We start from the raw sequence: 13,173 nt of genomic DNA, 5'->3' as shown, positions 1-13,173 counted from the left end.
ACAAGCCCTTGTTTAGCATGTTGTAAATAAAACACATGGTGTTGAACTTACCACTGGAGCACGTGAGGATTGTGTGCCACATGGAGTGCAGTGTGAGGTAGCCCTGCCCTCTGACAGGGCCTTGTAGGGTGACCAGATGTCCCAATTTTATAGGGACAGTCCTGATTTGGGGGTCTTTTTCTTATATAGGCTTCTATCACCCCCCATCCCCTGAACTGATTTTTCACATTTGCTGTCTGGTCACCCTAAGGAGTTGGAAATTTTCTTGGTAGATCCCGATTCGCCCTTACCTACCTCTGCATGTGCATGAATATTTCACATCTGATTCTGAAGCCTGGGCTCATGATGCTTGCACTGAATCTCAAGCGTAAGCTTTCATTTTGGTTATAGGACTGAACAGAACAGTGAGAACAGAACTGGTGTCTCCCCGAAAATCTTCTCTCTGAGGCTTACCTAATGGTGCCGGTCTGGTGCTCTTAGGTGATGCTCGCTTCGGGGAGGACTCAGGATGCGGGGCGACAGGTTGTACCGGCCGAGTCTGCTTGGCTGCCAGCTTCTTCAAACTCACTTGCCTCTTGTCAAACATTTCTTGCACGTCTTCTAATTTTTGTAGAACTTTTTGGGCATTGGCCTGTAGGCAGAACAGATGTGGAGCAGACGTCATTCACAGATAGACAGAACACTAGGATGGGATCCTTGCACCCCAACCTCAGAACAGCAGCATTAGGCGGCAGCACACCCTGCATTCGGTCTTAGAATAGTGCAGCAGCTGCTCTCTGCAGGCACTGTACTCCCACTGAGCACCTCCCTCTACACACTCCCTGACACAGGCTTTGGGGTGCTACCCCAAAGGGACTCCTTGTGTGATTAAGGACTACTCGTATGAGGAAAGGCCATTGCCCCAAGTGTCCACATTTGTGAATAGTTTGCTATCATAGATCTCCTTTTGCATTTCCATCTGAACTGAAGCCATGAGAGAATATGTGAAGTGTGTACTTTGAAATTCACTGCTGGTTTGTAGGAAGTTTAAATGGGCAGTGTAAAAATTCAACAAGCGTTACCTTTATTTCAGGGGTTAGAATCATGTCGAACTGGTTGTAGAATTCCTTAGGGTTAGACAACTGGTGTTCCTTAGCGGTTCCCAGGAATTTCTCTATGTCACACAGCGCAGTTTCGGCTCCCTCTTGTGATTGGCACTTGTCCACAGCTTGAGACGCTAAGAGGTAGATTCCAGCTTCACACCATTGCCTGGCCTTTAGAAGAAAACAGAGCTATTAGGACTTTGCAATAATGGCACAGTCTGAGGCTTCAATGCTGCTGCTTCTTGCCCACTATTTGAACAGAAATAACACTCTTCAATACCACCAACATGCCCATGTTGGTACAGCAGCGTCAAGGCTGTGAGCAGTTCTCAAGATGCACTGTGCATTAAAAACAAGGCGCCACAGTAAATTCTATGGGGCCAAATATGACCCAGGGTAACCCCACTGACTCAGCACTGTGCTTCAATGAAGTTGCATGCCAGCACAGAATTGGACTCACTGTATTGAATTTAAACAAAAGCAAGAAAGTCTAGTGTCTGTCATTCTATCATTAATCCACTTTGTTGTGCCTACTCACTGGAGGGGTCTCAGGATGGTTCCTTCAGCAATCCACCTTCACAACGGGCTAGGCAGAGGATAAATTGACACTCAACTCTGATTCCCTCCTTACCGGCTTTAAAATATTGCACTATTGATGATGACTTCATTTTAAAAAATAATTGAATGGCCTTCCATTTTTGTAAACAGCAGAACAACATTAAAAAATAGATTCTTTTTCAGCTAGCTACCCCAAAACATGTCTGCGATACTGTCAACATAGCCAGATGTCTCCTGTCACAAAACCAACATCCTATCTTTACTGCTGCAAAAACACTAAGTTATTGTGCAAAAGAAAAGAAACTGCCTGGGGGCTTAAGTCGTGCACTAAGTTGCAAGCCAAATTGATTTTAAAGTGAAAGAGTCAAATGTTTGCATTATAAACTCGCTGTTTCAAGACAACAGCTAAACCTTCACAGGCTAACTGCACCGTTCCTTGAGACATCAGATTGTGTCCTGTAACTCTGAGTAGCTATACTGTACTCTGTGTTATTTGAAAAATACCCTGAAGCAATTAGACATACTCTTCTGTCCGATGAGTCACTGGCAGCTGAAACAACAAGGAGTCCGGTGGCACCTTAAAGACTAACAGATTAGTTTGTTAGTCTTTAAGGTGCCACCGAACTTCTTGTTGTTTTTGTAGATAGAGACTAACACGGCTACCCCCTGATACTGGGAGTTGAGAAAGCAGGGCATGTGGGAAGATCCAACCCACAGCTTGTATGTAAAGTAGGACAGAGGATAGCTATTTTTTCTTGATAGTGATTTATGCTAATAGAGTAAATAGCTGATATAGTAGGTAGACTCTGCTGGCTGAGGGGTTTCCATTCACTTAGAACAAGTCATCCATGAAACAACAGATTGGATTTGACAAGCACAGTGTTTAATTGCCCGAAGCACTTCAGTTCCAAGGGATACTCCCACTCTGCAGGGCACATGCCTATGGCCGCACATGCAGTGAGGCCCCAGCGCCTTCTTGTGCTTGGCACTTTTCCAGGGTGCATCTTGGCTTGCCACCCACATGTGTAATTGCCTAAGGCATGGTAGGAGCTAAGTGCATTGAGCAGGGGGCAGTGACTTGGATCATTCCTCCGGAATCTCTTGCTGGATGAAGCCTAGATCTTCTTTTTCTGCATTCCCAATCACCAATAGCAATTTGTCCCATTAATAATCAGTAAATAATTTGTACATATACCTTTCACTTGCAGGCCTCAAAGCCCTTTAGAAAGGCAGATAAGTACAGGACCCCAAAGTCACACAGGGGCAGACCTGGAAATAGAAGCCAGGTGTCCTGTCACCCAGCACTGTGGTCAGTCCATCTGACCACAGCTGTCCTCATCAAATGGAAACAGGATATCCTTAAGTATATTAACTGTGCCCTGTACCTGAGCCCAGATCTGCAAACAATCTCTACATTTACAGATCCATCCTGTGAGGTGCTGATCACATCCTGTGACATGCTGAGTACCCTCACCTCCCATCATATTATAGATGTAAAGAGCAGCCCGCCACAATTCACTGTCACACCCCACTGACTTCAGTGAGGTTGTTGGCCCAATATAGGAACTAAGAATAATCTGCCCAGATAGTAAGGGTGGTTACAGTATTTGCTTCAAATCTCCCTTGGCACTAGCACAAGATAGAGTAAATGGATTCGTAAGGGAGGCCAGAGGGTTTCATTAGTGCCGTCTCACTTTGTTTAAGATTCAGTTCAGATAAGTACCTATGAGTCCAGATAGATAACTGAACCTTATCTGAACTCCCCAAACCTGTTGGGTCTGTAAAGCTGGGCTAGGAATCTCACAAATGGGTTTTCTGGTAATTCTTGCCTCAAATCCGGCTGAAAATACCACAAGACCAGTCACTTTCTGGCATTTGAGCATTTCTGCTTCCCATCCCAGCCAGGTCATGGAAGTGTAGAGAAGCTTGAAAACAAAAGAATGTAACAAGCAGTGAACTGATCATTGGCAAGCCCCAACTGAGGCTTGGTCCATGTTTTAGGTTTAGCTGACTTCTTATTTTACCTCAAGCCCTAGTTTTAACGCTCCTAACTGTATAATTCAGGGAAACCACTGTTCTCTTTTATGCTACCCATTCTCTCTCTCCTTTCTGAGGCGGATACCACGACTGGTTTCCCGCAGCTGTGACTAGTAGCTGATTGGGGGAAATGGTGAACATGCTTTTCTCTAACCCCAAATATGTGATCCCTTAACCCGTTATTTTTTCATGGAGCATTACTAGTGCTTTCCTATAGGAAGACTGGCTCACCTTGTCTAACTGCTTATGCAGCTCAAGGGACTTTCCCAAAATATCGTATTTCTTCTTGGTCTCATTGGTAAAGTCATCACAGATACGCCTGAGTTCAACACACTTTGGCCTAATGGAGTCGACTGCATAATGGTTGTTTTGGATGAGCTGGTCTCCATGCAGAGCTAGTGCCTGGGCCTTTTCCAAGGGTTCCTGCACAATTAACAAGAAGAAATGAAAAACCATCACACCCTAAAGGATGAGCCTAGTCTAGATGACTCCTCTATAATTTCTGATGAAGCCTAGAGCTGCAGGTTGGTTCATTAAATAATTTGCACATATACCTTTCACCTGCAGGCCTCAAAGCCCTTCACAAAGACAGATAAGTACAGGACCCTAAAATCACACAGGGGCAGAGCTGGAAATAGAAGCCAGGTGTCCTGTCATCCAGCATAATCATTCTTTTGGCTGACACCTTGTATTGTTTCACACCTGCCTTGAAGACTGACTTCATGATCTGTGAGGCTGGCTTATTTCCGTTGCCTTGCAGATGTGTAGCTGACTCTGTAGGCTAAATCCAGAAGTCAGTCTAAGGGACTCTCAGTTGGCGTAATTTATGCCATAGGCACCGACTTTCTAATGTGCCAGGAGATGCTCCTTGGCCCCGCCCTGCCTTTTCCCACCCCCACTCCACCCCTGCCCTGCCTCTTACCACCCCCACTCCACCCTCTCCCCAAGCACACCCCACCCTCGCTCCTCCCCCCAGCACCCCCTGCACGCTACCAGAACAGCTGACTGCAGTGGGCGGGAGGCGCTGGGGCGAGGGGGAGGTGCTGATCGGCAGGGCTGCCAGCGGGCGGGTGGTGCTGGGGGGAGGGGGAGGTGCTGATGGGGGGGCTGCTGGTGGGTGCTAAACACCCACCATTTTTTTTTCCGTGGGTGCTCCATAGGAGTCGGCGCCTATGATTTAGGTCGTCTTCTCCCTCCTCACTGTGTACATTACACCAATTCAGACTCAGTGGGCTATGCTCAGAGGTGATGTTTAAGAGGTGCAAATTGTACATCAGTATGTGTGGTATAATAAATTGCACATCGAGGAGAGTGGGAAGAAGGTGCAAGCTATGCCAGTTTGGACTCATTTACTTCCACGGCAGAACCGGGAAGAAAATCCAAGCCTACTGGATCTCAGCTGCACGCTTTAGACACAAATCATCTTGTGCTTTTGCAACTGTTCATGTGAATTTGATGTTATTTAACTGATTCATTTGTTTGATGTTTCCTAATGACGGCAAACCTACTGATCATCACAGCTGACTGATGGAGTTATAAAGCCAAAAGATCTGGAAAAGAAAGGTTGTTTAATGCATGCTGAATCCCTTGCTGGAAATAGCTGCTCAGACAATACTGACTTCTAGTAAAACAACATTGAAAGATGTCTAACTGGAGACTCTTTCAAACTTTGCTCACCCTGTGCTTTCAAGGTCCAAGAGATCAACCCGAACCAAGACCCCAGATCCAAACCTTCCTGAGCTTTATCAGTGTTTGAATTCCAAAAGCAGATTTTGCAAGTGGCCCCTATATTTATCATGGACCAAATCAAACTGCCAGATCTGAATACCCTAGGAGGTTGGAGTAGTCGACATCTGGATCCAAACTTTAAAAGGCTGAGCTCATGCCCATTTGTAAACATACCTACTCAATAGTATGTAACTGCAGTTTCTGGTGGTGTCGCACAGAACAGTAAGTGTGGTGTGTGGACAAAGTTCTACAAGTGACTAACAGTAGCAATCTACAATAACTGAAACATGAAGTCCAGTAAAGTGCAAACCTGTCCTTTCTCTTCCAGTTGTTTCCGTTCCTTTAGGAGGTGCTCCACTCGAGTCACACTGTCTCCAATATCCGTGAAACCAGCTTGCGCTTCCATCAGATTATCCAGTTCCAGTTTTACCTACAAGAAACACAAATAGCCTCATATTATAACATCCACAGCCTCCTAGGACTTTATGGCGGTCACCATGCTGCACGCCATGGGCACTCCGAACTTCATGGTGATAGCAGTGATAAAACTCAATCCTCCTGCTCCACAAGCACCAACCCCTGTAAGGGAGAAAATTCACGAGTTGCTAGCAGGGCTTCCCTTAGGATTTATGGAGCCCTATCCAGTATTATTATTAAACTGGTGCCCTTCTGACCGACAGCAGCCCGGGCTCGCATGTGTATTTTAGATAAGGGTGGTCTTTTGAAGGATTTATTTAAAAAACTCTGTGTCTGAAGATCCAAGCATTTAAGGCTAAAGATGAATACTCAGATTGTGCATCTAAAAATCTACGCAAGGAATTTTTAGAGATGTGATTTTATAATCTTCAGAAATCTTCACACTAATGAAATATTTTTAAAGCAAATTTTAAACTAAGGTCCTGTAGACTAACATGTTCTGAGTAAATATTACAGTAATGCACAACTGGTTTTGTCAGTAAATTCAGAAACTGAGGGCTTGTCTACACTGCGAAGTTGTCGACAAAACTTTTGTCTTTCACGGGTACTTAAAAAAGCCCCCCAGCAAAAGACAAAAGTTTTGCCGATGCAAGTGGCAGTGTGAACGCAGCTTTGTCAGCAGGAGCGTGACAAAGCTAACGCCGCTCGTGGGGCTGGAAGTATTTTGTTGGCAAAAGTGCCAACAAAGTACCGAAAAAAGTGTTGACACAACCTTGTCGCTAAAACCTGCGTGGTGTAGACAAGCCCTGACAGTATATACCTGGGAGCTGGCAAATGCCTGTTTAAATGGCTTCGTTACCACTTTAATGGCTCTTTAACAGTTTAAATGTTGTGCTAACAGGTCTGGTAGGCAAGAAGGCTTTTTCACTTTAAAAAAAAAACAGTAGGTGAACACTTCAACCTCTCTGACCACTCAGTAAAAGACTTAAGGGTGGCAATTTTGCAACAGAAAAGCTTCAAAAACAGACTCCAAGGAGAAACTGCTGAGCTTGAATGAATATGCAAATTAGATACCATTAACTTGGGTTTGAATAGAGACTGGGAGTGGCTGGGTCATTACACATATTGAATCTATTTCCCTATGTTAAGTATCCTCACACCTTCTTGTCAACTGTCTAAATGGGCCATCTTGATTACAAAAGTTTTTTTCTCCTGCTGATAATAGCTCATCTTAACTAATTAGCCTCTCACAGTTTGTATGGCAATTTCCAATTTATCTGTATGTATATATATTCCTTCTTACTATATGTTCCATTCTATGTATCCGATGAAGTGAGCTGTAGCCCACGAAAGCTTATGCTCTAATAAATTTGTTAGGCTCTAAGGTGCCACAAGTACTCCTGTTCTTTTCACTTTTAAGTACTAGATCCCCTCCGGAGGAAGACTCACCAGACTGCAGCAGCCAGCCGTGCTGGGAGCCTGCAGGAAGGGTCAAATTAGAACAGGGATAGGAAGAGGCAGGATGGTGGACACTAAGACCCAGGGGTGCCTCAAATTTTCAGGTGCCCTGAGCAGCTGCCTATGCTTAAGGATGGCCCTGGTTGTTAGCAGTCCAGGGCCTATGATAAAAAGAAACTAAGCAATTCTTAGTCCTTCCAGTAGAGGATGGTGGGAGACACACTACCCAGTTGGCTGTGCAGCATTACCGTGTTACTCAATCATTTAGTGAATACGTACGAGCACCCTATAAGGATGGAGCAGCTTCCCCTTGAGACTTGCTTAATACTTGGCTTCTAATGGCTTAGCCAGATCAAAACGCTCTTTTGGATCTCCTGGTGGAGCTTCCTGCTCATTCCTTCCCCCCCCAGCATTTTTTAATCAAAATACAATTTTGACAGAAGTTTTCTTGCCCGCTCTGTCCACACACACTCGGTCCAATCTGTGGCTGAAGGCCTCTGGTAACTGACGACGTCCACCCTGGACTATGGCCAACATTTGGCAGAGATAGATGGAGCCTAAAATCGATCGGGTATTTCAAAGGATTATTGGGGTCTTTAATGAACCTACTCCGATAATTTTCAGTGTGCTTATGTAGCAGGGGAGTTTGGCAGGCTTTTGCTGAACTGGGATCTGAAGCCCCTCTTTCAGTGCACCAGATTAATGAGTGGCTTGGATTCAATGGTAAAAGTCACATACGATGAACAGGCAAACATAGTCTACTCCCATCTGTACCTGCTAGAGATGCTTGCATCCTTCCCTGGACTGACTCTTCTTCCCATACTAGCATCTGTTTCTCAGATAGTCTTCCTCCCCACACATCTATCCCATCTGCCAAGGCATTCTTTTTGCTCCCTTGTCTGGGCTCTGGTCCTCCACCTAATACTGAGCCTTTGAGCTACTTTCTAAATGGAAAAGCTGCTCTACGCCATGGCAGAGGAGTGCAACCGGCTATGCACAACACAGTCCACCTGCCATTCTGTTCTTGTTGCCTTACTGAGTTGGGGCCACTCAAATTTAAGAGCATGGAACCTAAGCATTCTGCATTAATCCACCTCTAGTTGTACAATTAAGGCCTTACTCAAAGCCTATTGAAGTCCACAGAAAGAATTCTATGGATTTCAATGGGCTTTGGATCAGCTCCTTATCAAACATCAATTCCTTCAAGATGCTAATGCTTTGCATGAGGCTACCCAATAATTCTACCAAGAAGTGTATCGTTCTAATTCTTCCTTTCTTACTGTGGCTTATTGAGATACCATGTGACATTTGATAACTGGTTGGAGTTTCATTTTAGAATATGTGGTTCCTATTTCATTATGAAGATGTCTTTTTTTGATGAACAATATACACTGATTAGAATAGCTATCTGGAAACGTTTGAGATGATTTACCAGAAAAGAAAGTCTATATTTAAGAAATAAGTAAAATACCTCTCTGAAATCATGTTCAAAGTGTCGGAGCTGCAGGCACTGTTCCAGTTTTAGGTGATGTTTGAACCAAAATTGATCAAAAGCCTTTTCTGTTTCATCCAACTGAGCCAATAACCTGTTAAGAAATTAATTGGAGAATGAAAATCACTTGATATTTATGAGTGCGTTGTTGTTTAGTGAGCTAGTTATGCAGCAAAGGTGAAATTCAGCCAGGTGTTTAGGGATTACAGAAGGTGTCTTCAAAGCAGAGCAGACAGACAGGGAGAGGTTGGGAACTTTTCACCACACATATGAGGCAGAGCTGGGCTTCACGCTGATTCTGGAGAAGCAATGTGGAACGGAGTTTCGCAGTGGGCTAGAGGAGGAGGAGGAGACCGATGAGTCTGTGACTACATGGATTCAGTGGCCATAAACCCTTACAGAGGGGATGCACAGGGGCTGCAGTCCCCTCTTGCTGGGCTGGAGTAGCAACTGCAGAGCTGTTCCATGCACAGCGTGTGGGCTTGGGGGTGAATTCTCTCTCCCTACTAGTTTCCACTTAGTTCTTCAACAAAGTTAATTTATTCCACCTTTGTGCAAAGTGTGTAAATTTCACTCATCCACTTAAAGAATGTTTAAAGTAGGCGCCTATAGCTTGTCATTCCAGACTTGTCCATCAAGTCCGATATCTTACCTGTGGCAGTGAACTATTCCTAGGGCAAGTACTATAGGTTAACACAGTTGGTCAGCTGTGCAATGCTGTAGGAGGGGAGCGGTGTGAAAAACTTCCTTCCCCTGATGCAATCAACTGATGCTCTACGCATGCAATTTGCCCCGTTTTAGCATGAAACTTTGACTAGTACTAATGTGTTCTGCTTATATATTATTGTTCTTTTGGCTTTTGCATCAAGTGCCTGTAATTTCCAAAGGTTGGTTGTTGACCACACTAACAACTTGAGAGGTGAGCAGAAGTCAATTGAAAATTCCCTAACCATCTTTTGCCCACAGCCCAGCATAAACCAGTTGTTTAAAGGTCACACTAAAGGAGACTTCAAACAATACTCCCTGACACTGAGGTAGAACAGCTACAAACCAAGGTACAAAGAGCTTATACAGAGCAATTGGCAAGTCAGCAAGCAAGTCAGCAGGTGTTTTGACAGAAGCTTCAGTGGGAACCAAGATTTGTCCCTATGTATTTAATGTAACCGGAAGGATAAACTGAAAAGCAAGGAAACAAGTTCTATGCACTGTTCTACCCAGTCTCAGAAGGAATGCTGGATATATTTCCCATAGGCACAGTTTGACTCTGTTATGGCTCGCTCTCTCAGAACACAGTCCCTTAGCTGCAGAAAAACCTAGGCATAACTGGCATTTCACAGCACTTGCTAGTTTCCAGTGCTATCCCAGACAACACTGCTTCACCCCAATTGAGACAAGCTGAAGTGTCTGCATGATGTTTAGTGCTTCACTTCCTCTGCAGCACGGTGACTGTCAGCTCCGTGACACTAAACCGAGTCCTTTGTGGGGAACAGGGAGGACATATCCGTCTTGACTGAAGCTGTGGATGAGGCGCATTGCAGATTCTTCCATACCCCTTGTGATGTTGTATTGAAGGGAAGGTGACCGTCTACACTAATATGGTCACTGCTGTTGCAAAATTGTGGTAAATCTTAGACAAAGTATGCCTTGTAAGGCATCACTGGAAAAGCTGTAATCTGCTAAGTATTATTATCCTGTTTAGATGTGTGTATCATCATTGTACGTGACGTTATGAAACTTTGCTGCGTGTTTGTAACTCAAACTTGTCGTGAGTCTGGGAAACACCCCCAGGTTAGCCCTTCAGAAACAACAAAAGGAGCTGCGAATGTGAGCCTCTGCATGTCGTTTCAGAGTCTACAGCCTCAGCAGTACATAGCACGCAAAAGGTGCAAACAAAATTTGCAATTCATATGAAGAACTGGTGGCCCAGCACGTACATCATGTAGTTGCTTAACTCTGTAACGCAGTCAGGATTTTCCAGGAGAGGGGTCAACATATAAAAGACAAGAACAAAAGGTGCCCCGCTAGATCTTTCCCCCCACATCTCTGGACTGATGAACTTTGACAAATTTTTGAACAAAGCATTGAGGTCCCCCATACTATTTGGGCAAATCCAGAGATATAAAAATCTATCAGATATAACATCCCTGTTAGCATTTTGGATTTACAAGCTTGAATTCACCTGTAATGTAACTCACCCACTTTAAACCTCTGCTTAACTCTCATTTCTTTTCTTAGCTAATAAACTTGACTTAGTTACTGAAGTAATTGGCTGGCAGTGTTGTCTTTGGTGACATCCTGAGCATCTGGTGACCTGGGGTGAGTGACCGATCCTTTGGGATTGGAAGAACCTAATGTGTGGTGATTTTTGGTTTTAATAATCTGTCACCACAGAAGTCCAGTTTATCTGGGTGATAATATAGGATGGAGTGCCTAAGGGGACTGCCGGTGGCTTCCTGGTGAACTAGTATAGTAGTCCAGAAACACACGTTTGTTGCTGGCTTGTGTGGCAGAGCGCTGACCTTGTCCCTGTGGGTCCCGCGCTTTCAGGCAGTTTATGCTAGCTTCAGAGGCTCACTGCAACCCTCCATGTAGCCCTTCTTTCTCTAGGGCCAGGGATGCAGTCTACTGAGCCATTTTCATCATAAGCCAGCAATGGAGGTTGGTGAGAGAACTCCCACAGTCTCTGTTACTTCTACGGCCTCATGCCAAAACAGTTTAGCCTCCTGTCCTGACAGGGGCCTGTCTTCCCCTCCCAGAAGGTGTTTCTGTAGTGGTGGGTTGGGGGGAACCCGGGCCCGCCTTCTACTCCGGGTCCCGGCCCAGGGACCCTAATGGTAGCAGCTCTTGGCAGCCAACCTTTTACTACCAGAGTTACTACATTTCCCTGGGCCACTTCCCCACAGCTCTCCTGCTTCTCCTTTCTTCACCCTTACCTTAGGGCTCCCTTACCAATGACTTGAGGGTGTCTTCATTAACCAGCCCTTCAGCCACACTTCCTCTCCCCTGGCTCCCCTCTGCCTGACTGGAGTGAGGCCTTTTATATTATCAGAGGGGCCTTAATTAGAGTCAGGTGGTCACATTAGCTTAATGGCCTCACCTGACTCTTTGCAGGTTAATTGGAGTCAGGTGTTCTCATTAGCGTGGAGCAGACCCTGCTCTGGTCAGTCAGGGAACAGAAAACGATTAATCCGGTGGCCAGTATATCTGCCTTCTGCCAACTGGCCTGGGTCTATCACACTTGGTTAAAGCTAATTATAGAATATACCACCAGTTTGGGAGCATCTGCCTAGTTTGGACAGTCTGACCGGAGATGGCTCTCTCAGCCGAGACCCGTTCCAGACACCGGTGACATCCCTGTTTAAGGGGAGCTCCTCTATCCACTTAACACTCCCACCAACACACACATACACATTCTGTTTGAACATGTATGCAGGAATGCACCACTCCCACCTGGATTAGGAGAGTGTGTGCGTGGGTGGGAGGGAGGGGGAGAGAAAGACTGCACATCAAGTCTTGGGCCTTGTAGTCAATAACCTCACCAAACAGGACAGAGGAGGCTCAAGGTTTCTTTGAACTGCCCTGTTAGTTTCACCAGTTAATGGCTCCTACCTAGACCTTCCTCACACCAAACATGCAGTAGCATATTTCTATAAACTCACTGTGAATTAATGATTAAAAAAACAATTACCTATAAAGAATTATTCAAATTGAATTTAAATTCAAATTAGGATTCAAATCACATTTGCATGCTTCAGGTCAGTTAGCAACCTGGAGGATGTAATCCCAATTCACCAACCTTTCCACCGTCGCTACATTTTCGAGCTCGTCTGGACTGAGTTTGCTGGCGGAGCTCCGCGTGACTGGCTCTCTAATACACGTCAGTAGTGTGGCCCCCTGCTTCACAGCTAGTTTCAGCTCATCCTGGAGAGAGACAGGCAAACACACACACCAGTTCAAATAAGGTTTTACCAAATCCCAGGTTAAGTCGTTATTTTTCTCTCTCAAAGGAGAAGCACTGCCATTACCAGTGAAGGGTATTTTTGTAGGGACTGAACACTGGAACACAGCAGGGGCGCTTGACAAGAAGGCTGCATTTAGTGACCTGCCTAGAATCGAAGAGATGCAGCCTGACATGAGCAGTGACAACAATGATTTTGGTGTCTCTTGAGGGACAGAATAATTCTAGAATTTTCTGGGTTTGTGACTGGTCAAAATTCTCCTTCCGTCATAGAGTTTAAGGCCAGAAGGGCCCACTACATCATCTCGTCTGCCCTCCTATATATCACAGGGCACTAACACCGCTCAGCACCCACACACTAACCCCAACCATCAGAATTAGACCGGAGTATTGCAGACCACGGAAGACTAGATTATTCTGTGCCATAGGCAGAGACTAGGTGG

The 13,173-nt window shown here is 45.1% G+C and overlaps 1 protein-coding gene across 5 annotated transcripts in view; it reads right to left on the bottom strand.

Annotated features, from left to right (window-relative positions):
- MCF2L2 (MCF.2 cell line derived transforming sequence-like 2) overlaps window positions 1-13,173 on the bottom strand; it is a 319,822-nt gene that overhangs the window by 166,713 nt on the left and 139,936 nt on the right. For all 5 annotated transcript variants that reach the window (XM_073359253.2, XM_073359256.2, XM_073359257.2 and 2 more), the window contains exons 8-13: window positions 12,569-12,693; window positions 8,752-8,866; window positions 5,716-5,835; window positions 3,909-4,100; window positions 1,062-1,253; window positions 454-631 (exon numbers count right to left, since the gene is read on the bottom strand). In XM_073359253.2, the coding sequence (XP_073215354.1) occupies window positions 454-631; window positions 1,062-1,253; window positions 3,909-4,100; window positions 5,716-5,835; window positions 8,752-8,866; window positions 12,569-12,693 (922 nt within the window). The remainder of the gene's footprint in view (window positions 1-453; window positions 632-1,061; window positions 1,254-3,908; window positions 4,101-5,715; window positions 5,836-8,751; window positions 8,867-12,568; window positions 12,694-13,173) is intronic.

This window comes from Lepidochelys kempii, chromosome 9 (assembly GCF_965140285.1).
Source record: "Lepidochelys kempii isolate rLepKem1 chromosome 9, rLepKem1.hap1, whole genome shotgun sequence".
NCBI classification, from domain to species: domain Eukaryota; kingdom Metazoa; phylum Chordata; order Testudines; family Cheloniidae; genus Lepidochelys; species Lepidochelys kempii.
The sequence above is the reverse complement of the archived record's forward strand: the minus strand, read 5'-3'. Positions and strand labels throughout refer to the sequence as shown.